Consider the following 27,227-nt stretch of genomic DNA (forward strand, 5'->3'; position numbering starts at 1 on the left):
GTTGCTGCACTACAAGAGAGAACAGAACTGAGGCTCTCTAGGAGGCATTTGAGCATCATGGAAAAGGATGAGCTCCAATCTTTCATTAGAATAATTCACACCCACAGAACCCTTTTTCTTCTCTAGGTCTCCAAAGTTTTTCTAAAAACCGAATTTGAAGAGCGTTTTATTTGTCTTTGTGTGTTCAGTGCTTCCATCCTCCTGCCCTCTCCTCTCTGGACCTCACAAGGTGTTGGTGCTGTTTCCCCAGGTCATTCCCCTCCTGCAGGATTTCCCTCCTGTGGTACAAGATCACCTCGTGCTGGCGCTGGGGAAGTTCCTGTGTCCTGAGCCTGGTGCTGCTGGCAGGGCCTGGGGCGGCCGTGCGGGGAGTCTGTTCCAGATCCTGCTGCAGTGCCAGGAGAATCCCAGCCCCTCCTGGTTCCTCCTGGCTGAAGGACTCCGGGAACACGCCCCCATCCTCAGTGTGCTGGCAGCCTGCTGCCCTGTGAGTCTGGGAGTTGTTTTCTTTTAGGGAACTAAGTAATGACAGCTCATGGTTGTGCCTAGTTCTGTTAAATGGTTGATCTGCAGTTGTGTTAAAAGCTGGTTTGGTCGGTTCCTGTGGTAGTTGTGCACAGTGTGACCTGTTTCACCAAGAGCTATACAATGGGGTGATGTGTAAACCCATCCTTTTGGCGTTTCCAGGATGCAAACCTCATTTCCTGCCTCTGTGTTTGGATCATTACCTCTGTGGATGATGCCACCAGGGCTGAGGCAACCACCCACACCCAGAGCTGGGCAGAGAGCCCCCAGTGGGACCTGCAGGACCTCGCCGTTATCTGGAAAGTCTTCTTGAGGAAGCAAAAAAGTAAAACACTTCTAAATGGCTTCCAGCTGTTTTTGAAGGTGAGGGAATGTGGTTTCAGTGGTATATTTGAGCGTGTCTCAAATGTTCTGGGCCTGTAAATCCTCCTCTCTCTTGCTTTGTGCCAAGGATAACCTGGCTGTCCACTGAAATTCCCTGTCAAATTGGAAGTTCTTCCAATTATCACAGATTGGTAGATTCTACATCAACCTTGCATGCAATTTTAATAAATTAGAACTTCATTGTTCTACTGCTGAGGAAGACAAATTCAACTTTTATTGAATGAAATAATATATGATTTTTTAAAGTATGATTTATTTATTGCGGTACTTTTGGGAATTTATTATGACCTGTTTTTGCATCTTAAAGGATTCCCCTTTGCTGCCCATCCTGGAGATGTATGAACTGTGTATGAACTGTAAAAAGTACAACGAGGCTAGAACGAAACTGGACGAATTTCAGGAAAGCCTTGCAAAAGTAAGGAAATTCATTTTCTCTGAATGTCGTTGTTGGGATGTAGCAGTTGGGCTAAGAGGACCAGAGTGTCTTCACACACTGCTCCTTGTCTCTGAATGCAGATGTTTTAACAGTTCTTTCCTTTCCACCCCAGTTTTCTGGTTCCCTGGGTATGCTGCTAACATTCCCTATCTTTAGTGGTTTTCCTTCCTGGACTTCAGGCTCAGGCACTCAGTTTCCTTTCCCTTCGTGAGGAGATGTGCTTGGGAAGGATCCAGCAGTGTCAGGGACTGTTTGTCTAACAATCAATTTTATCTGGCCATTACTGAACCTACTCACATCTCTTATCTCCTCCGTGGTTATCAGCAGTAGCTGGTGGTCACCCTGCTGTAACATGTTCCACTTTCAGGTCCAACACCCACCAGTGATGGCTCAGTGCTCCTTTGGGAGTGGCAGGTCATTGATCCCTGGAGAGGGACAGATCTGGTGCACCTTCCACTCCCGGTGCCATTCCCACCCAAATGCACAACATATCTGCAAGAAAAGAGAAGCCCTAACCCTTAACCCCCTTCATTGCCACAGCTGAGAGCTGCAGGAGGAGCAGCAGCCACCGAGCCGCCGGTGCCGTGGTTGGAATCGCAGGCGTTGTTCCTCCTGGAGCTGATGCTGCAGCAGTGCCGGACGGAATACGAGCTGGGAAAGCTCCTGCAGCTCTTTGCTGCAGCAGAGAACCTCCTGCTGGATGGTAAGGACAGGATGAATCCCAGGCCTTCTGGCAGGGCTGAATCCTGAGGGAAGTTCAGACTTCCCTGGGGTTCAGACCCTGCTTTCGTGAGCTGTTTGTCTTCTTTAACCCAGGACCCTACGTGAAGAAACTCTGTGCCCTCAGTGAGGCCCTGAAGGACTCCTCCATACCAATCAATCGCTCCATCCTGACCTCCTACAGCCTGGAGGCCTTCCAGGGGGAGTGCAGGTCCATCCTGGAGCAGCTGCAGGAGAAGGGAATGTTCAGCCTGGCTCGGGAGGTGGCGGCGCTGGCTGAGCTGCCTGTGGACAGTGTTGTCACACACGAGGTACAGTGCAGTTAGTGACAGTCACCTCTTCTTCTGTTGCTGCCAGGATTGAGGATGCACATTCAGCCTTCCTGAAATATTAATTTGTCTTTAAATGATTTTTTATTTTAAATGCATGTGCATCAGGCACACTGGCTGTAAGTGCTGAGCTGCAGAGGGTGGGACAACTGTCCTTATTCTCTTACTGTTTTTGCTTGTATGCAGCTTTATTTGGGGAGAGGAACAGATGGATTTGTCCCTCAAGGGGTGGAACAAGATGATCTTTAATGTCCCTTCCAACCCAAACCAATTCTGTGACTTGTTGCATCTTGGGGCACTTAGCTAAACCCAGTGTTTCAGTGCTGGCCACCCTGTGTGATTGGAGTTTTCTTTCTTGGAAAGATAATTGTGATAAACCTCTGTGAATTTTGCAGGTTCTGAGAGATCTACATCATTTAAGAGACGCTGGACAGTGGCATCAAACCCAGACAAGAGCTGAGTTCTGGAAAAAGTGCAATGACACCTTCACTAAACATTCCATCTGCAGCCGAGCCGCAGCAGGGTTCTTCCTTGATCAGGCCAACCATGTTTGGGAATCCTCAGGGCAGGAGAAGACAACCAGCATCATGGAGAGACAGCTGCTGCTCACCCTGGCTGGGCACTGGCTGGCCAAGGACACCGAGGTGGCCGTGCAGGAGCTGGAGGAGGTGGAGAAGCAGATCTGGCTGTGCCGCATCGCTCAGCGAGTGCTGGCGGCCGAGGGCTCGGGGCAGTGCCCGTGTCCTGGCCCCGCCGGGCTGGGCAGGGACCTGTCCTTTGCCAGCCTGGCCCAGCAGTTCTCCTTTGCGAAGCTGCCAGCCCTGAACACAGCCAGGCACTGCAGGCTGGAGGCTCTGGCTCCCGGGGAGCCCCGGCAGGCGCTGGGGGACACGGAGCGGGCGGCGCTGGGGACGCTGGTGGGGGCCCTGCTGGACGAGGGCAGCGTGCACGAGGCCACCCGGGTGTGCCACTACTTCCACCTGTGCCACAGGGACGTGTCCCTGGTGCTGCACTGCAGAGCCCTGGCCTCCGGGGAGGCTGGGCTGGAGCAGCTGCAGCCTGAGGTGCGGGCCCTGCTGGCAGCCGGAGCGGGGACGCCTGAGGGCAGCGCGGCCGTGAGCAGAGCCCCTGGCAGTGAGTAACTCATGGATTCACCTGGCAGCTGACACCTGCACTGGCTTTCCTCCCTCATTGCATTTCCCCAAAAACCTCTGCAGAAATGAAGCTCTTTCTGACACTCTCCTTGGTTCATAAACGCTCTTGTGAAAGGAGTTTGAAGCCTTGCAAGGCACATTGCCCCTGTGTGCTCCAGGCAGGGTGTGCTGTGTACCGTTTCCATAGATCCTGCACCTTTCGTTTTTTATAGCTCTCAATTCTGGCCCAGTAAAGCAGCACTGGGCCTGTTCCTGCTTTTAGAAAACACTCTACTAATTTTTTTTCTGTAGCTGAAGTAAAGAAATGCTTTAATTTATTTTTCTGACATCTTTGTGCATTATAAAGGGTTTAGTGTTTCTTGTTTAATGGCAAGGCTAAGGCTGAGAATGTTCATCAGTAGAGTTCTCTGCATGTCTGTGAAGTCTGAGTGACTAAGTTTCAGCTGGAACATCCCTTTCTAATACTGATGTGTAAAGCTGAATAGACACAGAAGAGCATAAATGAATCCTAAGCCATCAGCAAAGCTGCTGAATCCTTACTCAACTCTATGCTTATTTGTATCTGAGATATTATTGAGGATATTTGTGTTCTGTTACATTGTTTGTACCCTGAAACAAATGTAAAATTTAAATCACAGGGTGTCAAGAACTCAGTTTTTAAAGACTGAGAAAGTATTATGGAATTGCTGCAGCTTTTGGGAGCCTTGCCCAGGTGTAAGGGTGTTGTCTGCCTTTATGAGATAGGAATTGATGGCTTTTTGTTTCCAGCATCCAGCTTGGAGGACTGGACCCCTCTTGGGGCTCCGTGTGGGGATGATCCGGTGGTGGCAGCGCTGAAGGCTCTGGCAGAGGAATGTGTCCATGGCAGGGGCTACTGCAGGCAGGTCCTGTGCCTCTACGAGCTCTCCAAGGTAACCCCAGGGACCAGGGCTTTGGGTCAGCTCTGCTGGGGGGTGGGGAGGGCAGGGTAGAGGGGTGAAGGTCCTCAGCAGGTGCCCTCAAGAAGCTGCAGAGGGTGAAATTCCCGACCCTTTGTGTGGAAAAAGGCCAGAGGCTTCCTGGGCACGAGGTGCTGAGATGAGCTCGACTGCCAGCCTGGCCAGTCCCTACTCAGAGCCTACCTGGCCCCAGGTCAGCCTGGGCCTCTCTGATGGCCTTTTCCACGCTCCCCAGCACGTTTGTTCACCATGCACTTTTCCTTAGGCCATGTGGGAGCTGCCTCCCTGATCCACAGGGATCTGAGGCACACGGGGATTGCAGCTGCCTGGGGGTTCAGAGGAGCTGTGCAGGGACAGCCTTTCCTCAGGGCAGAGGCTCTGTGTCCCCAGGGCTTTGGTCAGTGCCACCGTTTGTGCCCCTCTGCTCCGTGACCTCCAGTGCTGCTGTCAGGGGACACAGCCCTGCCTTGGGAGTTGGGCTGTAGTTCTTGAATGTAACATCAGTTTTTTTTTTCCTGAACAAAACAGGAAAAATGTTGGTATTGTCTTTATCACAGAGGTCCTTCGATTTTCCTACAGAATTTTTTGTGCTTCAAGTATTTGTACTTTAGGTTTGAGCTACTAAGAGTTAGTCATAGGGCTGCCTTGTCCCTCTTACCCCATCCACATCCTTCTGAACTGAACCTGGATGTCCACACTTTTGAATGAAGAGTCAATCAAATGTGGCTTTCAGGTACATTTTTTGATTAATTTGTAATTTTATAAAGCTGTGATAAGTCACAGCAGAGTATTTTCAAAGCCTCACCAGCTCCCCTTCCAAACATGAAAACTAATTTACCTTTTCCCCTGAGAGTTTGTGGTGTGTGGAGAAGAGGAAAAGGAGCCTTGTAAGTCAAACTTGTGCAGTAAACCACAATTCTTTGTTCGGGAGGAACTGCTCCTATATTTCTGTAGGTATTTGGAATGTTGAGGTTTATCTTTGGCTCAGGAAATCATCTCTGAGCAGCTCTGGGATGTGAGGCTGCAAATCCAGAGCCCCTCCCTGCCTGGAGCCCGGGGCTAAGGGAACGTGCTGTGGGTCAGTGATGCAGTGAGTGGGATTTTGAGTGCTCGTGTGCCCCGCAGGAACTGAGCTGCTCCTTCGGGGAGGTGTCGGCCCGGGACCCGCGGGAGGTGCTCGGGGCCATCCTGAGCCGCCGGGGGCCGGAGCGGGGCCGCAGGGCCCAGGCCTTCATCGCCTGCCAGGGGCTGCCGCCTGCGGCCGTGGCCCAGCTGCTGGCCCAGCAGATCACGCAGGAGCTGCTGGCCTCTGCTCAGGGAAAAGGTGGGGAACAGGCCTGGTTTGTGCTTGCTGGGTTTGGTCTCTGAGGGGGGGATTTGTGTGTCTGAAAGCAGCCCCTGCACTCGGGTGCCTGAGGGCTCGTTACAGCCAGGAGTGTCTGAGCAGCTCTGCTCTGTGAGCATTGTGTGCCTCAGGTAAAATTCTGTACAAATGTTCATTTGTAATTGTTTCTGTGTCCGGCGTGGTGTTGCAGTAGTTAAGGTTGTATTTTTATGGACATAAATTTAATGTTTTTAAAAAGAAAGGATTTTTAACTGTGTTTTTTGCTGCCCCACACCATCTGACTTGGGAAAACTCATGTGCATTCCCTTTGTACAGCATGACAAAGGTTTTCCCCTTTCTTTTTTCCTTTGTGAAATGAGGGACAGCAGTATGGTTGTCCAGTAGGATTTTGTTGGACTGAACTGGCAAAAAAAGTCCTTTCTGTTTGTTAAATTTAAGCAATAATGCCCAAAGTGTCTTTAGCATTGTAGTCCCAAGTCCTCAGTCAGTCTGAGTGGCATCAGATTGCTTTGTTAATTAATGATAAAAAATAGTAGTAATTCTCTCCTGCACAATTAGCAGTGGTGATATAATTCTTTCTCTGGCCACAGGACAGAAGCAGGTTTGGAACCCTGCAGTGGAGAGCCAGGCATTTCTGCAGCTTGCCAAGCTGTGCCAGGATCACACCTTGGTTGGGATGAAGCTACTGGATAAAATCTCCTCTGTCCCCTGTGGGGAGCTGTCATGCAGTGAGTAAATGGCAAATCCTGCCTGGTGTAACCTGTGTGTAACTAATGGGGCCTTGTGTGGTTTAAACTCACAGCTCAAAGAAGAGAAGCAGTGCTGAGGGAGGGCTCTGCTGCTGATGTCAAATTTGATCTTCAGTTAGTAGGGCTGAGGATATGCATAGTAGATAAGGGTGTTACTTAAGGGTTTATTTTCCAAACAAAATTCAGATTTTTTTTGTGCTAAGCAAGAGGTGGGAAAGGCAGTCAGGGAGTGACCTGAGCTGTCATGGTGGTTTGTTACAGAAGGGGTATCGTGACTTTGTTCATATTCATCACAGTTAGAAACTGAATTTTTCGAACCCAAATGCAAAACTTGTGCCCTTCCTTTTCCAAATGCAGCACTGGCAGGCAGTGGAGTGATGATGTGTTATGCATTTATCAGCTTTTGGTGGAGAAGGTTGGAAGTTCTGTGCTTTATGTGTGTTTTGTGTTTTCTCATCTGGAGAGAGGCAATAATTCGCTTCCTCAGCCCTTTAACTGAAATTCCCAAGTTTTTTTGCTGTTCAGTTACAGAGCTGCTGATCCTAGCCCACAGCTGCTTCAGCCTGACGTGCCACATGGAAGGGATCACACGAGTGCTCCAGGCAGCTCGGCTGCTCACTGAGGAGCACCTGGCTCCCAAGGAAGAGTATGGGCTGGTGGTGAGTGTCTGGGGGGCAGGAGGGCTGTCCAGGGCTGGCTGTGTCTGCCCAGGTGGTGATTCAGCTGCTGGTGAAATGTGGTGGTCTGTGTCACTGATGGGCATCTTTAATTCATGCCTTGAAGGAGCTCCTGGAGTCTGGGACATGCCCAGTGGAATGGTGTCAGTGCTAAAAGCTTCACTGCCTATTTTTATGTGCTAAAACGATGCCCTTTCACCTCACTGCGAAAAAGATGCAGTTTTGGTTGGTTTAGGAATACCCCCCATGGCTCCAAGGGAACATGTGCAGCCTGGTGTGACTCGTGTGCCTGGCCCAGCCCTCGGCACTGGCTGCCCTGGGAGGGGATTGTTCCAGTTCCCTGGAGCTCCTCACGTGCCCTGGGTGTCCACAGGTGCGCCTGCTCACGGGCATTGGCAGGTACAATGAGATGACCTACATCTTTGAGCTGCTGCACCAGAAGCACTACTTCGAGGTGCTCATGAGGAAGAAACTGGACCCGGTAGGTGAGGGACAAACGTGCAGGCAGCTGTGTGGCTACATCAGAAACTGGTGTTTACACAGGGTGGAATTACCTGGGCATTTTACTTCCTGAGTGCAGCAACTGAGAGTCAAGTTTCATAGAAATAAATTAATTCTGGGGTTTATTCTCATTTTAGTTGAACCATTTTTTTCTAATTAGTTCAGGGCTACAACAGGATCAGCATTGAAACTTCAACTTGGCATTGTCAGAATTTTCACATCCTGCTTTGCTTTTATTTGCAGTTAAAGTTCCATGGGGGTTTTAAAAATCATAAATATTCATAGCTTTGTTTAAAATAAGTGATAAAGAAATGTCACATTTTGACATTTGTATGTAAAGAAATGCACAGGTGCTGGATTTTCATACCCAGCTGAGCACAGTGTGAGGCTGCTGTTGGGTTTTAGGGTGTAATGATGATCACTTTTTGGAAAATTATGGTTAGGGTTAGGTTTAGGGTTAGCGTGGCTTGTGGGTGCGGGGTGTGGCCAAAGCCAGGCCCTCAGTGTGCCCTTTGTGCCCAGAGCGGGACGCTGAAGGCGGCGCTGCTGGACTACACCAAGCGCTGCCGGCCCGGGGACAGCGAGAAGCACAACATGATCGCGCTGTGCTTCAGCATGTGCCGGGAGATCGGCCAGAACCACGAGGCTGCTGCCTCCACCCAGCTCAAACTCATCGAGTGCCGGCCCTGGGGTGAGTGGGGGCACAGGGGAAGGATAGGGAGGGGGGAGGTCCTTTGTCTGCGTCCTGAAACACCCCTGGAGCTGCCACTGCCTGGGGGTGGGCTGCTGCCTGCCCTGAACAGTGCCCTGGGTGTTTCCAGAGGGGTGAGATTTACAGCTCTTTGTGATGTGACATTCCTGTGGTACCTCCCATGGAGCGGGTACAGGCACAGCCAGGTTTTCCTCAGCCCACAGGATGTGCCACGGTGGGTTTGCAGGGGTTTCTGTGAAATGCTGGGGTTTGTGTCTGTATGTGACACCCATGGGGTGAGCTCTGCACACGGGGAGCTGTGGGGGCACAGGGAGCTCTGCAGCGTGGGCAGCCAGTGCTGTAAGAGCAGCTACACCAGGAGCTGTGCCAAGGGATTTCTGAGTGGATCTGGCAATGGTCAGGGCTGGGGTCTGCCACAAATACGTGGCTGGGGTTTCTTTCCAGTCTTTAATCACTCGACTAGGCTCCAGCAATAGCTTTGGTCCATTAACTGAACAGGCAGTGTGTTTCTTCCTGATTTTTTAGTACATAAATTTTGGTTTAGTCTGTTGGTGCTTTCTAAGACAATAGCAGGGACAGATTTGGCACTGGGAAGGAGGTTTGTAACTTACTTTGTCACCTTTATAAATAATTGGTTATTCCTTCTTTTCTCCTGTTTCAGAGGAGTCTCTTCAGGATGTTGCAAATTTAAAGAAGCTGCTGCTCAAAGCTCTGACTCTCTTCATCGATGCAGCAGAAAGTTACTCTAAGGTAGAGTGAGATGGAGTGGAATGACTTCTGTGCAGCATTGGGAGCACAGGAGGAGTGGGCTGGGTTGGGAGAACACAGGAGCTGCCCCGGGGAAGGCTGTGCAGGGTCCTGGCGCAGTGCAGAAGGAATCTGTGTTGCTGCAGCCCAATAGCACCAGTAGCATGGCTGTAGCTGAGTGCTGTGCTGGCCCCTGCTCAGGCTTTAACCCTTGGAGTTACAGGTGCGTTCTCCACTTTCAGAGCAGGGACCATGAGCTTAATTAGCAAGGATAGAACAAATTAAGTATTTAGCATAATTGTGATGGAAGTATTTGTGGGAATGAAGCTTTGTTTAACACTCATGGAATACGATGAATGTGCAGCTGCAGTGCTCTCAATCACTGCACAGCTCTGAGCTCCTCAGGGCTGCTCTCAGGGATGTTTCCAAGTTCCCCTGGAAGCTCTGAGGCTGCTCTGTTCCCAGGACTCGTGTGTGCGGCAGGCGCTGCGCTGCCGCCGCCTGATGCGGCTCATCACGCTCCAGCTGCACTTCCTGGGCTCAGGGCAGAGCACGAGGATCATCAACCTGGGCAGGCAAGAGCTGCCAGGTGCCATCCTGGCCTTGCCCAGGTTCTACCAGGTGAGCTGGGCTCCTTCAGGGTCCTTCTGCCAGGAAATGACGTTGTCACAGCAGTGTCTGAGCACTCAGCTCCTTCCCCTGGCTTCCAGGTCCTGTGACTCTTATCCTGACTTTATCCCATGGTATACAAGGGATGGAGGGACAGGATGAGGGGGAATGGCCTCCCATTGCCAGAGGGCAGGGATAGGTGGGATATTGGGAAGGAGTTGTTTCCTGTGAGGGTGGGGAGGCCCTGGCACAGGGTGCCCAGAGAAGCTGTGATTGCCCCTGGATCCCTGGAAGTGTCCAAGGCCAGGTTGGACAATGGGGCTTGGAGCAGCCTGGGATAGTGGAAGGTGTCCCTTTTTAGGGGCTGAGGAAGGTTATTCACAGTGCTTTGTTACCCTGTATTTCACAGCTGCTCTCAAGAACAGCAGCAAGGGCTGGGTCTTGAGAAGAATGCAGTACTGAGTTCTCTGTATGGAACGTGCTGTGCAATCCCCCTTCCCTGTTCCTGCTCTCCCTGCAGGCAGCCATCGTGGCAGAGGCCTACGAGTTCCTGCCGGACTGGGCTGAAGTTCTGTTCCAGCAGGTCATCACCAGGGGGGACTTTGTGTACCTGGAGGAGTTCAAGCAGCAGCGGCCACTGTGGCCCGGCCTGTTTGAGGAGGTGGCTAAGAAGTGAGTGAGGGGTTCTGGGGGCAAACTGCAGCTTTATCTACACCGGGCCCTTGAGGGGCAGGAGCAAAGTGTTAAACTGTTCAAACCTTACACAGGGACTTGAGCTAGAATTCCCCAATCCCAGAATGGTTTGGGTGGGAAGGGACCTTAAAGCCCATCTCATTCCTCCCCTTGCCATGGGCAGGGATGCCTTCCACTATCCCAGGCTGCCCCAAGCCCCACTGTCCAACCTGGCCTTGGACGCTGCCAGGGATCCAGGGGCAGCCACAGCTTCTCTGGGCACCCTGTGCCAGGGCCTCTCCACTCCTCACAGCAGAATCTGTTGGTAGGTCTTGGTTCCTGAGTACAGCGTGGAAGTAGCTCTGATCCAGGCTTGTTCTTGAGGTGGACAGGAAGGGAGCCCAGGGCTGGGCAGAGCAAATCTTTAAAATGAATCAGAGCAAATAAACAACCACGAGATTCAAATGTAGGTGTTGAGCACAACCTCTTGTTGAAAATGTGGTTTCTGCAGGCCCAGAGCAAGAGTCTCAGGGGCCTGGGCAGCTTCTGTGTCTCAGTTCCACGTGCAATTGTTCCAGGGTCAAACAACACCCCCCTGCTGATGCTGCCCTGAGGAACCTGAAGCGGTTCCTCACTCACTGTGAGGACATCTACACCCACTACAAGCTGGCCTATGACCACAAGTTCTATGATGTGGTGAACTCCCTGCTGAAGGACCCTCAGACTGGCTGCTGCCTCAATGACCTCTTATCCAACTGAATTCCAGCTGAATTCCAGCCCAGAGCACAGACTGCAGGGTCAGTGCTGATTAACACAGATTTTATCAATGACCTGCTCACAGGGCTCTGCTGCTCTGTAAAAATTACTCCAGAAAACTGGACAGGGTTGTAAGTATTTAAAATGCTGAGACTGTGTTAACCTAAAATTGTGGTTTGTACAATAAATCTTATTGTTTATAAACAATTTGAGTCACCAGCAACTACGGAGTGGCCCAGGTAGGGGGTGAAGCAGAGACCCAGCAGCCCTTTAAATTAGGGGCATGGGGGAGGAAGCACCCCAGGGACTGTAGCCAAAGAGGCTGAAACAGGTGTACAGAATCTCCAGGCCAAGGGGGTGGAACAAGCAGAATCAGTGAAGGTTCCAGGTACACAGTAGGATAATGTCTTCTTTAAGTCCAGTCTGATTTCTAAAGTCTTGTACAGCTCTAAACAGCACATTCCTAATTCTGCTGTCTTGAAGTAAAAGAAATAATCAAGTGCAAATGTATTTTTACAGTTATTAAATACAAATTCCTTTCCAGGCCCAAGCCATGGGCACACCCCCAGCACAGCTCAGCTCCTCTTCAGGTATTTTTCCTGTCAGGTCCCAAAAGAACTGCTCCAAGGCCAGCCTGCTGAAGTCCTCAATAGTGATTTTTATTAAATTAGTTGCTTTATAAAACATTGCAGATGTTGTAATTGTTAACATAACAATTTGCCCAACTGTAGGAACTGCTGCAGTTTGCTAAGCAAGTTTGGTTTTTAATGAAAGAAAATGGCCGAGTTGTGAGAGACCCACCACAACCCAGGAGAGCCCCAAGGAAGTCGTGTGGTTTGGTTTGTTGGTTTTTTTTTTACACTTAACCCCTTAATTAACTGTTAAAGAACACCCAACCCCGACAGCTGCATTAGTAGAAATTTAAATGAATGGAACTAAACTTCATCCTTGAGACACAAGTGGGTTTTGCCTTGCTCTGCCCCACCAGGTGCTGTTCAGGTGTCAGGCTGTGGAGCAGTGGCTGTCCCAGGGGACACGCTCCCAGGTACAGTATTCCACACTGAAGTTAGCAGTTCCCTTCCCAAAATACTGAAATCCTCAAGCTCTAACTCAAGACAAAGCGACTGGAACTCTACGTGCACACCCTGCCCTTGCTGCAAACTGCTCGTGCTCAGCCCTGGCCCTGGAGCAGGGACAGTTAAGGCCATGTCATGGAGCTGTGCTGGTTATAATCCTTCACCTTGTTCCAACTCCTTCCCAATTTAGTGGCTGTTGCTATAAATAGCAACAGTGCCCATTATCAGAATTTTGGGTTTTTAACTGCAAGTTACAGACCTGTTCCTTTCTACTCCTGCCCGGAGCTTCTGCCCGGACCTGGCACCTCCAGCCCCCAGCACACAGATACTGCAATTCTGATTGTAGCATTTGGCAGAATTTAAAGGAAGAAAAGTTGTGCTACATGTTTAAGGGATTATGGGCAACAGAAAGACAACAGAAGGGAGATAAATGTCACATGAAGTCTTCAAAGTCTTGTACGTACTCGCCGTCGTAGCCGCCGTAATCGGCCAGGTCATCTTTCATCGTCGCCTTCAGCCCCCCGCCAGGCACAACACCTTTTTTCTTCTTTTTGGCTTTATTCTGTGGCAAGAGGATGAGGATGGTTATTTGGGCAGGCCCAGTGCTCTGTCATTACCCCAGCCAGGGTCAGCCCAGTGGCCAACGCAGCCACACCCCACTGTGTTGAACATGGCCTTGCTGATGGTTTCCACCCCCCACATTTTCTCTTCCTAGGAAAGCTGTGACAGTTCCAGGTGTCCCCAGCTGCCTGCACCATAGCCCTGCCCACCTTTTGCCTTTCATCCTATTTCCCCTGGACTCTCAACAAGTAACTAATAAATGCAGGGGAATCCCAAGCAGGGCCTCTGATCCCTCAGGAACAGCCCCAGTCTTACCTTCTCTTGTTTTTGTTTTTCACTGCATAATACTGTCAGAGTGTTTGTGATCTTTTTCAAATCATCCACCTCCACTGCATCAGGGAAAAAAAAAAGGGAAAAAGAAAGTTTCCTTATCAATGTTGTTCTTAATAAGGCAGCTAAATAACATCAACCATCTCCAGAACTAGAAATAAGCATTAGTGTAACTATGGGCAATTACTTGATTTAAGTCAGCAAAACACAGAGTGGGTGGTTCTGGTCCTTAAAATCCCAACAAGGATTCAAGCTGGTCCCTTGGAAGCCTGAGTGTTGTAAAAGGTAAAACTTGCAAATAAAGTTACTGAACACAAGAGTCTTACTGAGGCATTTGAACAGTAAAATATGGAGACGGTAAAATACGGTAAAATGCATCAAAAGGAGCACTGGTTTAACAATAAATTATTATGTTTATCAATAAATGGTGCAAGAGGCTGGGAGTCCCTCCCATTAGGAGCTCTGGAATCCCTCCTGAGATGGAAGTTCCCAGCTGCCAGCCGGGATGATGGATTTACCCAGCTCCACCCAGGATCGAGTTACCCCTCTCTGAAGGACAACTGGGTACAGGACAGGGAACGATCCCAGCCAGTTCTCCAGCCACCAGGGCAGTGGGAAAAGGAGTTTAAATTACTTCATCTCTGTATAGTTACATGCTGAATTCCAGAACAGTTAATCTGCAGTTACAGAATTACATGAACTCAATTTTGTAATAGTTTCCCTCCAAATGAAGTACTCAAAAGAATTTACTCTTACTATTATTATTTTAGAAATGGCTTCAAGAAAAACATGCAGGATTTAGATCAACATAAAAATTCACACTTTTAAAACAACTGTCTCTAACCAACGTGCAGAAAGAGCAACTCTTGCACGAGGAGAGGATCCTTAGTGCAGCTTGTGGGAATGGAATCAGGTCAGTGCTTCATTTAGTACAAACTACACAGAGCAATCCCCTCTGAACACTGACTATCAGCATGTTTTCCACTTCAGCTCCACCACAGCTCTGCCAGCAGTGTTGGACCTGTCTGGACTTACAGGAAATACAGACGTCCCGAAGTAACGCTTCCAAAAACCCGGCGTAATGTAACGACTTCTCGTACTGTGTGATTTTCTCCTTGAGGAGTTTCCCAAATTCCGTGAAGTCATCTTTTGAAGAGGGATTCATGGCATCTATTCCACAAGTGTTATTTACACCTGGCAGGGACAGGCAGGGGTGTTACAGAGAACACAAGCTGTGAGCCCTAAAAGGGGACCCAGCTCCCACCTCCCTGAGCTCTGCTCTTCCCACAGCCAGGGCCCATCCCTGGCCTTACAGGAAGGAAGGAAGTTTGCTGCAAAACTCAGTAATTGCATAGAATCCCTGAATGGTCTGGGTTGGAAGGGACCTTAAAGCTCACCCAGTGCCATCTCCTGCCATGAGCAGGGACACCTTCCACTATCCCAGGTTGCTCCAAGCCCCATCCAACCTGGCCTTGGACACTTCAGGAATCCAGGGGCAGCCAGAGCTGCTCTGGGCACCCTGTGCCAGGGCCTCCCCACCCTCATGAGGAACAATTCCTTCCCAATATCCCATCTATCCCTGCCGTTTGTCAGTGGAAAACCATTCCCACTTGTTCCATCATTCCATGCCCTTGTCCAAAGTCTCTTTCCAACAGTTTTTGAAGCTGAGTCAAACTCAGTAATTTGATGGCAGCTATTCCTGTTCTCTGGACAACCTGCACCAGGAAAACCCTTTTCCCTCAAATAAACAATTCCTGTGTCAAGCTCCTGAGTGCAGAACTCAGCTGGTTCTTTGCAGCTGTACCCAGTGTCCTCCCCTAAGCACTGTGTTCTGTGACAACTCACTGAGCATAACCTCCCCTGAGCATTGAGCTGAATCATTCACCATCATCAAGGAAACGCTTCAATGTTCGAGGAATGCTGCTGTGCATCAGCATCTTTGCTACTTCTTTGTTCTCAGTGCCCCAAGCTCTGTGTGCTGAGAGCCAAACCCTGCTCAGGCTTCGCAGGGTCCCACAGGTCCCAGGGGTTTATTTCCTGTTGCTTTAACTCACCAAAGGTTTCCTTTGCCAGCTCCAGGTCCGACTCCTCTTGTAACTTCTTTAGCCGTAGTTTGTCTGCCAACTGTTCTTCTGGTGTGAGCTCCTTCTGTTCCTCGGGTGCCTCTAACTGGAGGGAAAACACACGTGGAGAAGGTGGCACATTAAAGACATGGTGCCTTCTCCAGAGCCACTGAATCACCCACTTCTGCCTCGAGTCAGGGCACATGGAAAACTTGGACCCTATTCCCCGGAGCCCAAATAAATTGTTCATTTAACAAGCAATGGGAAGAAACACCAAACTCCCACTCCTGCCTGTTCCATCACGTGCTGCACACAAAGGAACTGGGATAACACTGTTCCAATCACTGGTTAAATTATACAGGAATTAAAGCGCCCAGCTCCAGATGGGATCACGAACAAGACCTAAGTTTGGTTTATCAGATGAATCAAGACCTTTTCAGGTCCTGCTCAACCTCCAAAAAACCAAATCAAACCCACCCTCTGAATTTTATGTGACCCAGAAGAAATCAGGAGTTACCCTTTTTTTAAGCTCCTCTTGCTTTTTCTTCTGTAGCTTTTCTTTTTCTTTGATTTTTTCTGCTATTTTCTTTTTTTCTGAAACTTTTGGTTCTGTAAAAGGGGAAACAACAAACACAGCTCTCAGAGGTCTGATGATTTTTTTTTTCCCCACCCACAACCATAGAAACACTGGAAGCCACCGAGCTCAGCTACTGGGACTGAACACAGAGTTAAAGACATTTCTTGTAAACCCAGGCCCGGCCCCAGCCCTGCTCAGGTTTGATCCTCACACACCCCCAGACACAACCAGTGTCTGTCCCAATGCTGATACAGAGCCAGGGGTTACCTTAAAGTCTCACCTTGTTTTACCTCTGTCTCCTTCACCTCCTCCTCTTCCTCCTCATCATCCCAGTTATCCTGCAAAACAGTTAAGATTGTTTTACAGATGCCTGTAACCTCTTCCAATGCTCATTGATCTGGTGCCAAAGTGAGGAAGCCATGGGAGGAGCTGTACCTCAAGGGTTTTTGGGGCTGTCCACACTGGTCAGGGCCAGTTCTTACCATGAAAAAGGCAGATTTTGGTCAAACAATCAGCTTGTGTCAATAGTTACAACAGCCAGGTCATGAACAGTCAAACAAGCCCCACATAAACAGGACTTTATTCTCATTTCTGGTATTATGAGACACTGAACATCACAGGGGGGTGGGTGCAGCACAGCCCTGCTGGAAACCCCAAACCCTGCAGAAACCATGTTAAACCAGTGCAGGCTGTTCTGTTCCACACCACCCCAGGGACCTGCTCCTTCCCAGGGACCCTCTCCTGCACTGGGAAAAGCATCCCTGTGGCTTCAGGGATTTTCTGGGAGGCTACACCAGAGGCAGTGGTGCAAAACCCCACGTTCCACTGGGATGTGCTGATCCAAGCAAGGAGACACCCGAGTCCATCCACCAGCTCACCCTGGTTAATTGGCACTTGCAGGGGACTCGGCTTCCCTTCCACATTCCATGGAGCTGACTTGAATTTGGAGCAGCATTATTTTAGCTCACATCTAATTAAGTTTGTTACACCCACTGCTTAAATAGCTCCACTCAGCACCGAGGAGCTGCCTCAGCCCCGGCCCAGCCACGCTGGGAATCAAGATGCAAACTGCAGAGGAAGGGCAGCCTGGCCATAGGGATTCATCCATGGCACTGGGGTATCTGGGAGACTTCACAGAGGGTACATCATGAGATGTGTGCTGATTCCATCCTGCCAGCCCTGCCTGGTTTATAAGCTCAGGGAATTCCAAGTCCAGCCAGCCCTGCCTGGTTTATAAGCTCAGGGAATTCCAAGTCCTGCCAGCCCTGCCTGGTTTATAAACTCCAGGGAGCTCTCTTGGAGGAAGAGCCAACTGCCTCAGCGCTGTGTCTTTGCAGTGATACAGTAATTCCAAGAGAACATCTTTATTCCACAATATTTCAACACTGTTTCTGCGTCCTTAACTACAACAGGGCTCCTAAAACATCTTCCCTGCAGTCGAGGCTGGGAAGTGACAGGGACTGGGCACTGGCTCCCAGCTACAGCAGAGCACTGGGATGGGAGCAACCACTGCCCCGCTCTGGCTCTGCCAGCACTGAGTCAATAGATGAAAATTCCTTGGCAGGAGGCCCGACTTCTGGGAAACGTGTGCTGGGGAACACTGAGAGGAGTTTTGTTACCAAAGGTGCTAATTTTAAACCCGGGAAGTTGATGTTTCCCAAATTAACAGTTACTGCAAGTTCATTACTAAAAAATCTTCCAAAATACAGATCTGCAGATACAAAGCACATTCCAAAATGTGAAATACCTAAAAAAAACCATGGTCAGAAAACACTTTGTGCTGCTACTTTAGACCACGTCATTTCCCTCACTTGGGGATTTCCCCACGGTGGGCCCTCGCACTGAGGGATCCAGAGCCTGAGCAAGGGCCTTTGGGAATTCAGCAGGAAGAGCAAATCAAAGGAAAATAAATCAAAATAAAACACCTGTCTTTGGTGGATCTTCTTTAGATGCAGCTCTAGCACTAAATCCATAATCCCTTGGAAATAGTTAAGCAGCTGCATCCTTACTACGTGTAAGATGTAAAATGTCCTCCCACTGCCAGAGGGCAGGGATAGATGGGATAGTGGGCAGGCCCTGGCACAGGGTGCCCAGAGAAGCTGTGACTGCTCCTGGATCCCTGGAAGTGTCCAAGGCCAGGTTGGATGGGGCTTGGAGCAACCTGGGACAGTGGAAAGAGTCCCTGCCCATGGCAGGGGTGGCACTGAATGGGCTTTAAGGTCTCTTCCAACTCACACCATTCCAGGATTCTGTGATTCCATGTGGGGAATATTTGTGCCTTTATTAAACAGAGAACCCTCAGGTGTCTCCAAGAGCCACTCTAGTCCAGCTGTCCTGGACACATTCTATCCAGCAGGAAAGCTTCTTACCTTCTAAGGAAGGAGGAAAAGCAAATGTCACAGACAGCCTGAGCTACAGGTGTCTGTACACACCTGTCAATCACACAGGTGTCAATCACAAACACCTGTGTCAATCACAGAGGTGCCAATCGCACACACCTGTGTCACTCCCACCCCGTGCAGTTCTACGCTGTCCACACTCACTCCCAGTGCCTGGAGCTGCTGTTCACACACCTGTCCTTGTCCTGCTGCTCTAATGTGACACCTGGGACACTCTGGGCTGCAGCTATTACTGAATTTAAGAAGGAAAATTGCCAGCTTGTAACTCACAGAAATTTGGTAACTTTGGGGTTTTTTTAAGAGATGATGAATTACTTTTTCCGTACTGTTTATGAGAAGAACTCCACCTGAGCCCCAAGAATAACTCCTGGTGTTTCTCAGAGATTCTGGTAACAGCGTCCTCAAAACCAACTCCGAGTCCTCACCCAGTGTTACAATGCCCCAGGGCTGGATTTGACACAAAAAAGGTCTTTTTTAGTTGATTATTCTGCTTAGAGAATCCCGGGATCGTTTGGGTCGGAAGGGACCTTATACACCACCCAGTTCCACCGTCTGCCAGGGGCAGGGACACCTTCCACTAGACCAGGTTGCTCCAAGCCCCATCCGGCCCGGCCTTGAAACCCATCTGGCTTGTTCCTTGTGCATCCCTAGCATCCCTTTGCATTATCCATATGAACATGGAGCAAATGGAGGTTTCTGTGACACCACCACCTCGCCAAGGGCGGCTGGAGCCGAGCAGGAGCAAACACCCTTTAAGGGCGCTCTGCCTTCAGAAGCACCAGAAATTTTCATCCACACGTTTTAATCCAAACTCCCGTGCAGACACCACGCTGAAACACGGCAAAATCCCGCCTCGTGGTGTCTGAAGAAGCAGAAATATCAGGTGGAAAAGACGTGCTGGTAGAGCACAGAAGTTTCTGGTCAGCAGCAGAAGCACCATCACAGCACGGCCATCACCCGTCCTGACGCCTCACCCAGCGCACCCCACTCACCGCTACGGGCCCGAAAGGCAGTAGACAGCGAGGGGAAAGCGCCCTAAAGCCTGGGAAGCAGCTGGAAAGCAGCAGGTGGATCCCCCAGAGAGCAGGAGGTGCCACTTCAAGAGCGCCTGTCTGACCCTTCCTCCCGGGCAAGTCTCAAGGCAGCGACACCAGCTCCGGGCAAGGACCGGCTCGGATTCTCTTGGCATTTGGACTTGTCACCGTGACCGACCCGGAATCGCTGCCGCGCGGGCGGAGACGCCGGGACCTGCCCGGGCCAGAAGCCCCAAGCGGGTCCGGCCCCGCCGCCTCCCGAGACCCGGCCCGGAGCCGCGTAAATCCGCCCGGCCCGGTGGGGCCCCCTCGCCCTCGCCCCAGCGCCGGCCCCGTCTGGGCCCGCGGCCCCGCACTCGAGCGCCATATGGCAGCGGCCCGCCCGCCCCCGCCGCCCCCACACCGGGCCCCGGAGCCGCCGCGCCGCGAGGCCCCAGCGGGGCCCGGCCGGCCGCACCTTCACGTCGTCCTCCTCATCCTCGCCGGCCCAGCGGTCCCCGGCCACCCCTGGCACCAGCCGCTTCGCCACCGGCTCCACCACCTCGAAGCTGTCGGCGTCTGTGGGGAGAGGAGCGCGGGTGAGGGGCGGGGAGCGGCGCGAGGGGGCCCCCGCTCGCCCCGGGCCCCGCGGCCCCGCCGCACCCACCCCACGAGTCCGCCGCCTCCGCCGCCATCTTGCCCCGACCGCGGCCGCCGGGCAGCGCCGCGCGGGGCACGCCGGGACGGCGGCGGACGGAGCCCGCCCCCGGACACGCCCACGGCGGGGCGGGGCCCGAGGGCCGCGGCGGGAACGGGAGGGGAGCGGGGGAGAGAGGGCGGGGCGGGAAGGGACGGGATCGGGATCGGGATCGGGATCGGGATCGGCGCCGGGATCGGCGCGGGGACTGACATCCCGCTGCCACGCAGGTCGGTGGCCCCCGCCCGCAGCCTCGGCTCTCCCGCCCTGCCCCGCCCCGCCCGGCGCTATCGCGGGGCCGCAGCCGCGGGAGCCGCCCCGGCACAGCCCGGGAGGGGATCGGGGGAAGCGGGGGCACGGCCCGGTTCGGCACTCGCGGGCTCAGGCCGGGCCCGCAGCTGCCACGCGCTGCCGAGCCGCTGCCCGCTCTGCTGCCGCCCTGCAGCGGGAGCCGGCCGTGCCCGGACAGGATCCTGGCGGGGGCACCACCGCTGCCCTGTGCTCCCGCCTCACATCACCGCGCCCCGTCACGGCTTGGCCACGCCACGCTCAGGTTTGTCCGCATCAGGGTGCGAGGTTCTCCTTCCCCCTCTGTCCTATAACATCGAATAGAGAAAAGCTGGAAGTGTTCACTTCATCCACTTCACTGCCAGCTCCCAATTTCTGTGAGAATCTGAGTAAGTGGAAAAGGAGGATAGATTTTGTCTGAAGATAATAAATGTAGAATGTGTCTTTCATATAACAAATGAATGACCTCTGTACACACCTGTATAAATCACACACGTGTCTAGGAAAAACACAGAAAAAACAGACTTCCAAATTTATCATCCTTTTCCTGTTCTTCTCCATTTACCAGACAATAGAAATAATGACAGAGCTATACCTACGGATCAAACAATGTCACAAGTTATATCCTCGCCAAATCTACAGCGTTTCACAGGCTCAGGGTGCTGTGGGGATAATCACAAAATTGACAGGAATTGTGCAGTAATTTGGAATACATTAATACTGGAATATGTAATATGGAATTCTAACAATTTACATAGAACATTTAAATTTTTCCTTGACAGTAAAACACAGACACAATTTCTTTCCTTCCACTTCAAGGCTGAAAACTGACAGGAGCAATGTCTTCACTTACAGAAAACTGAGTCTCAGTGAAGAATGATATCAGCTAAAAATCATAAAAACAGAATCCAGAGCGTAAGTATTTAATTAAATCTTTGTGCTTCTGTAGACTAGAAATGATTGCAGAAGAAACAGAAATCCATAGCACAGGACTTCTCTTCCCATTATATTTTACAAGATTTGGCCCCATCAGTACAATGACATTTTTGTAAATACCAAGAACAAAACCCCCTCCTCCTCCTGCTGGTCCCTCTTGCCCCGGGGCTCGATGCTTTCCAGCTGCACCAATCCAGCCATCCACACGAGTGCCCTGGAACTCCAAAGCGTGACAGAGCAGCGTTGGGGAGGTGGACGAGGCGCTGTGAAGGGCTTTTGTCACCCACAGCACCCCCGTGAAGTTTGATTCCACATTTCAGGGCTTTTCCCAAACCTGATCCATCTCTTCGCCGTGAGACCTTCGGTTGACACCATTCGTGGTTTGGGAGATCCCTAATCCAGTCTTGAGACAGTCAGGCTTCCTGCTACACTCAAAAGCAATGAAAAATGTCAGGTGGAATGAATCCAAGGTGGGGGAAAGCAGTAGCACCAAGGCGAGGGCCATTCCAGCTACAGAGTGACTCCAGGGAAAACAAAGGACTCAACAGGTACTGCCACCCAAGGTCTGAGAGATGTTGCTGTGCTGCCAGAACCAAGGTGCTCCAACCTAGAACAGAATCGATGGGGACATGGAAAACAGGCACACAGTCACCACAACCCAGAAAAGACCACAAAGGAAATCATTCAGAACTTTGGAAATAGGATGTTGTGCTTTCCAAAAGGACAGAAAATGGGAATCAGTGACCCAGCTGCACCATGCCCTGCTCGGGGGCCACAAACCACACTCAAGGCTTAGTAACACACCTGGCTGAGGCTCCCCCGGGCCCGGGGGTGGTTTTGGGGACACAACCTGACCCAGACCTTGGCACAGGAACAGGGAACTCCCCCTTGAGACAAACACAACAGAAATAAAACCTGTGAAAAACTCTGCTTCCTACCAGAAGGGTTTGCAGGAGGCAGAACCACTCTGCAGAGTTCAGAGTGATAAACACCAGGCTTGCAGCACAGGAAAATATGAATATTTAATATGTTTACTAAGCAATCTCTGTCACTCCTGTTGTGCATCGATATAGAACTAAATCCCCTCGTTTACATTCGGGTTTCCCTCACAGATCTGATCAGCACAACACAGACACAGCTGGAAAGTGCAACATGCCTTTGGTTTCCTCAGCTCCAGAAGCACTTTTGGAATGGCTGGAGCCACAGAGGACCCGGGGATAAAGATGTTATTTGAACAGGTGAACATCCCATTACAGCTGGAAAAGGCCAGGAATTAAAGCTGGGCTCATTCTGGCAGAGCCATGAATTTTACAGTTCTGTGATGTCAGGAAATTGGGAGGAATCCTCCATTAGGCAAAGCTTCACTGAACTACTGAAGCCCCTCAGATTCAGATTTACATCATAAGGAACAACTGAGAAAGAGCTGGCAAATCAAGGGGCAGCTCCAACACAAGCTGCCCCATTCCATAGTCCATCCATCCATCTCTCCATCAGCACCATCACAGCCCCGGAGGCCGGGGCTGCCCAGGGGACACGGCTGCACCAAGCAGATGTAAAGGTAATGTTCTGTACATTTTATTTCAATAAAGACATAAGACAAACAGCGTAAAGATGCCCAGATGCCCTAAAGATAAATACATTTAAAAGATTCTCATTAAAATGAATCTGTAGTATTTCTTTCCTGCAAGCAAAATACCTTTCTTTAAATACAAAAAAAATCAGTATTCTGAATTGCAAATGTTTTCACTTTTTTGCAGAAAATCTGCCATGATGATTTTGTTTTTAATGAATAAGGATTTTCCACAAAACAGGCTTGCTCTACATGCTAAGTTTTAACAGTTCAGTGACACCATGTGCTAGCTACATACACAACAGATAATATAGTAAGAAAACACTCAACCTGATGAAAAGTTAAAATCTTCATTAATACACTGGAAAAAGTTGACATAACTCATGCCTTTTAAAATCAAAAATACAAAAATTAAATGTTTTGCTAAAAAGATTTTCCTTATTTTAAGGACTCATTTGAAAATGAAGCTGCATGTAATTTGTACAATAAAATTGTACAAGTAAACAGGTAATATACATAAAAAATTAATTGACATACTTCTCAATTATCAGCTGTCCACCTTTAATTTCCAATACTGTACTTTCTTATCAAGCATACAAAATAGCAAACTTCTCTTTAGAAAAAGTGCCGTTCTGTGACATCTTTTACACAAAACCAGTCCGAGCCTGTGGCATGGTAATGCAGTCGAGAGGCAAAGCTTCCTAACTTGTACAAATTCTACCTTCCATAAAAAGCCTCCGGAAAAGAAGATTCCCACCGCTATAAAAATATCACCTCCGGGGCGCTGCATTAGGAGCCACGGCCGGGCCTATTCCCTCGGGAAACCAGTGGGATGGCAGGGGAGCCCTGCCCCAGAGAGGCTGATTGGAACCAGGAGTGTCACAGCGAGCCCAGCCCGGGCGGCGCCCCGAGCACGGAGCCCTGCCCAGAGGTGCAGTCCTGGAGCAAACGGGCAGCAGGAGCGGCCTCGCCAGAGCTGCCAGGTGACCACGCTCGTTCTGCTCGCAGGCCCGTGCACAGCAGAGTGTGTGAGGTATTCCTTGTCCATCGTGGTGCCACTGCCAGGTGTGCTCTGTCCGGAGTACGTGCCATCGCAATGGTTTAGAATATTCCGAATATTAGTAATTCTTATCTTCGTCTTATCTAGCCAGTCTCTTGATTTTTGAAAAGATTTCGACTACAGTAGAATATTACAGAAAGAAAATATAAATGCAGGGTTTTTTTTTTTTTTCTTTCTAAATGAAACTTACGTGGGCTAAAACTAGAGAATACTTTTAAACAAATATACAGGATGCAGGCAGACAAAGCAGGGAAACGGCCAGCCAACTGTTTAATAAAAAACTAACAAAATTTGGCTATTTCCAGAAAAACTATGAAGCGCCTCAACTAAAAGGAATGCATAATGAAATTCTAATCTAATACAGGTCAAAAATGTAAAAAGGTTATAAACCTTAACAGGAAAAATAAAACAACTTTTACTGGCCATTCCTGTTGAAATGAGAATCTTAAAAGTAACAGAAAAGTGGCTACAAACCCACTTAGAGCACCGAACAGAGAGAAAATCCGAGTCCATTTTCAATCTCTGTTGTATCATAAAATCCTGTGTTTCTACAGGTCAAACTGCTGGTGGCAGAAACAGAATTTTCTTTATAAACTGCAGATGTCCTGTACATAAAAAATTTCCTTGGAGTTGCACTAGTTCTAAAGACTTTTCTGTTCTAGCCTCCCTACTGCGGGTACTGGATTGTACTGATGGCGGCAACCTCAGGTGTAGAAAGTCTCTTTCTGTAACCCTTGATCATTGTTGGGCACCAAAGATAAGAAAAGCAAGACGGGGTACAAAAATGCAAAATTTCAACAGTAATGGCAATGTTTTGTATTAGTCCAACAGGGTCCTGCATTTCCTCCCCTCGGCAGTGAGAGCAAAGGCTTTAATCGGGGGGTAGCAAATCATGCAAGCGAAATCTGTCTCTGATGTGAGGTCGGACGTCTTCGTTCTGTGGGGGAAAGGGCAGGTTTAGGAGAAGAAACACAGCCAGAAACCACACTGCAGCAGGGCTCCTTATCTAACACCCCTATTTTAATGTAACAAATATAAACCATGAATTATGTCATTCCAGAGACTTACAGAAGTAACTCCATAGCATCCACAGCAGTTCAGGAGTAATTTATTTGCCTTCTAGGAATAAAGACACACAGCACAGCCAGCAACAGGCACTACGTTATCAAACTGCTCAGAGATCCCAATTTCCTTAAGACTGATGTCGCAATCCCACAGCCCTGCATTTATAGCACAGTCAGCAACAACAAGTCCCCTTTTTGCTGTGTGAACACGTCCCTGGGTCTTCATCAGACTCTATCTCAGTGACTCAGAAAAGCTTACAATAGGTGAAAATATTAAAGGAACTCACTGACAGTTTTGAGGAAGGCCACAGAAAGCAAACACTTACCAGCTCTACGAGTTTCTCCAGAAATGGAATCAACTTTAGGAGTTCATTATCATTTTTATCCATGAACCAGCTTTCTATAGGAATTCCATTGGAAAGCTAAAGTTAAAATAGGAAAAAAACCATCAACACACGACTTACACTTAATTTGTCTAGAAATATGACTTGTGAAATAGCATTTGGGGGGAAAATGTTTCAAGTTACAGATTTATGAGTATTGTTCCCACAGCTTGGTTTGCAAACTTCAATACAAATGTAAGCCCCAAACTTTACATAAGAAGTGAAATCCAAGTGTGAGGTTTCCCTGTCCCCCCTCAGGAAGTTTGCCCCCTCTGAGGCGTCTCCCACCCCAGCCCCTCACCTGGTAAGCAAAGGCTTGCGGTGAATTGTCGATGATGATGGTTTTGGAGAGGTCTCTGCCCAGGATGTTTAAATCCTTGATGTAATTCCCTTGTACACACACACAATGCTCACGGAAGAGTCGATGCCTGTCATTAAAGGGAAATACTCATTAATTAGACCAAGGACAACATCCACACTGCACCAGGAGCTTTGCCAAACGTTATCCAGTTTTTTCTCTTCTGATCTCCTGTTAGAGAATTGCACCCTTTTTCTGCTCTCTTTAGAGATTTTTAGTGGTAAAATGCCCAGTTCAGGTGATTCTGCGCTAACCCAGTTCTGGGGGTGGGGGTTTGTATTTATTCAGGCTCTTCTTTCTGACCCCTTTCACAGACAGGCTGACAAAGGGACCCAGAACACCCCAAGGATCTGCCAAGCCCCAGGTGCTGCAGAGAGCCAGTTTACTGGGGTTTATCATCCCTTTATTCTGTCCCAGTCCTCACAGAACAGGGCCTCTCCCTGTGCCACCTCATGCCAGAACACAAAGTGTCACAAGGAATGTTTCCTTTACTCTTACACCTCTGCTGGCAATTAACCTATTTCAGTTATTTCATTTCAAAAAAAAGCCTTGGGGCCAAAACAACCCATCAACTCCTTCCCTTCCCACTAGTCTGCTCCCATGTAATTTATGAAAGAAGAAATGGACAGATTGACTAAAAGGACTCTGGTTAAAAAACCAGCAGGAATAAAACTCCCATTTCATGGCATATCCACAGAATTATAAATTGTAGGCAGATTTGGGGTTGCCCAGCTCTGTTGTGGAGCAGCTCCTTCCATGCTGCCTGTATTTTTAAATGGAGTGTTCAGAAGCTGTACATAGTGTGCCTAATTCCATGCAGGAGCTGAGTTCCCAACGTTGCCATGGAGGGAAATGAGCTGCTGCATTTATATATAGAGTGTGAGTCACACGTGTGGGGCCTGACAGGCACCTGGGGCTGGTGGCAGAGCTGGGACCAAGTCAGCTCAGCCACACCAAATCCAGGCAGCACAGGAACATCTCTGCAGGCTTCTAGACCCGGTCTGGCTGCTTGTGACACTGGCTCTTCCCTGTCCCAACACAGGAACAATCACAGTCCTGAACATTTGCATCAGGTGTCTGGAGAAAGGTTTGCCACCCCACTTGTGTTCTGGAGTGCCAGTGCCTACCTGGGCACCATCCTCCAGGCTGGCACAGCCAGGTTCAGCATTCCAAGCACCGAAAGTACTCCCAGGTCTAATTTACACAGTGGAAAGGAGGCACCGGGCCCACCTGGATTCTGTGTGTCACATAACACAAGCAGTAAGACTGGCCCTGGGTAAAACTAGTGACAGTTTATCCTTCTGCACTTCAGGGAAAGGACTTGGGATGTGCCCACAGCACTGAGTGTAATGCTGGATAAACCCACTGCTTTTTCTTTGTGGGCAGCAAATGCAGTTTCATTGCAGAATGTACAACACACAATGCAGAGGTGGCTGTGCAGTGATGTCACACAGCTCTGGCATCACCAGGGAGGGGTTCCCTGGCCTGGGACACCCCACACAGGGGAAATCCCTGAGCAGAAATCAATTTGGGTCCAACACTGCAAGGTACAGTCTCCCTGCCAGGTGAGAGTGACAGAATCTCACCCCTGGAAATTT

At 49.8% G+C, this 27,227-nt stretch overlaps 3 protein-coding genes across 3 annotated transcripts in view; 1 reads left to right on the plus strand and 2 right to left on the minus strand.

The window, feature by feature from the left end:
- Window positions 1-11,461, plus strand: part of SPG11 (SPG11 vesicle trafficking associated, spatacsin) — a 28,685-nt gene extending 17,224 nt beyond the window's left edge. The window contains exons 25-40 of the mRNA XM_069026093.1: window positions 251-487; window positions 688-888; window positions 1,217-1,324; window positions 1,886-2,048; window positions 2,162-2,376; window positions 2,790-3,528; window positions 4,317-4,459; window positions 5,612-5,810; window positions 6,422-6,559; window positions 7,106-7,239; window positions 7,631-7,738; window positions 8,281-8,449; window positions 9,132-9,220; window positions 9,683-9,838; window positions 10,347-10,498; window positions 11,077-11,461. Of these exons, the coding sequence (XP_068882194.1) occupies window positions 251-487; window positions 688-888; window positions 1,217-1,324; window positions 1,886-2,048; window positions 2,162-2,376; window positions 2,790-3,528; window positions 4,317-4,459; window positions 5,612-5,810; window positions 6,422-6,559; window positions 7,106-7,239; window positions 7,631-7,738; window positions 8,281-8,449; window positions 9,132-9,220; window positions 9,683-9,838; window positions 10,347-10,498; window positions 11,077-11,257 (3,132 nt within the window). The 3' untranslated portion in view covers window positions 11,258-11,461. The remainder of the gene's footprint in view (window positions 1-250; window positions 488-687; window positions 889-1,216; window positions 1,325-1,885; window positions 2,049-2,161; window positions 2,377-2,789; window positions 3,529-4,316; window positions 4,460-5,611; window positions 5,811-6,421; window positions 6,560-7,105; window positions 7,240-7,630; window positions 7,739-8,280; window positions 8,450-9,131; window positions 9,221-9,682; window positions 9,839-10,346; window positions 10,499-11,076) is intronic.
- A 431-nt stretch (window positions 11,462-11,892) lies between these two features.
- On the minus strand, window positions 11,893-20,046 carry EIF3J (eukaryotic translation initiation factor 3 subunit J). Its single transcript, XM_069026094.1, has 8 exons — window positions 19,941-20,046; window positions 19,752-19,852; window positions 16,142-16,199; window positions 15,802-15,893; window positions 15,276-15,390; window positions 14,257-14,415; window positions 13,207-13,280; window positions 11,893-12,892 (listed from the first exon to the last, which is right to left on the minus strand). The coding sequence occupies exons 1-8, from the start codon at window positions 19,966-19,968 to the stop codon at window positions 12,764-12,766; spliced, it is 756 nt and encodes a 251-aa protein (XP_068882195.1). The 5' UTR covers window positions 19,969-20,046; the 3' UTR covers window positions 11,893-12,763.
- A 2,701-nt stretch (window positions 20,047-22,747) lies between these two features.
- The window catches only part of CTDSPL2 (CTD small phosphatase like 2), a 31,599-nt gene continuing 27,119 nt past the window's right edge, over window positions 22,748-27,227 (minus strand). Inside the window, exons 11-13 of the mRNA XM_069025387.1 lie at window positions 25,573-25,699; window positions 25,215-25,310; window positions 22,748-24,761 (exon numbers count right to left, since the gene is read on the minus strand). Of these exons, the coding sequence (XP_068881488.1) occupies window positions 24,696-24,761; window positions 25,215-25,310; window positions 25,573-25,699 (289 nt within the window). The 3' untranslated portion in view covers window positions 22,748-24,695. The remainder of the gene's footprint in view (window positions 24,762-25,214; window positions 25,311-25,572; window positions 25,700-27,227) is intronic.

The sequence above is a fragment of the Aphelocoma coerulescens genome, chromosome 10, assembly GCF_041296385.1.
Source record: "Aphelocoma coerulescens isolate FSJ_1873_10779 chromosome 10, UR_Acoe_1.0, whole genome shotgun sequence".
Classification (NCBI taxonomy): domain Eukaryota; kingdom Metazoa; phylum Chordata; class Aves; order Passeriformes; family Corvidae; genus Aphelocoma; species Aphelocoma coerulescens.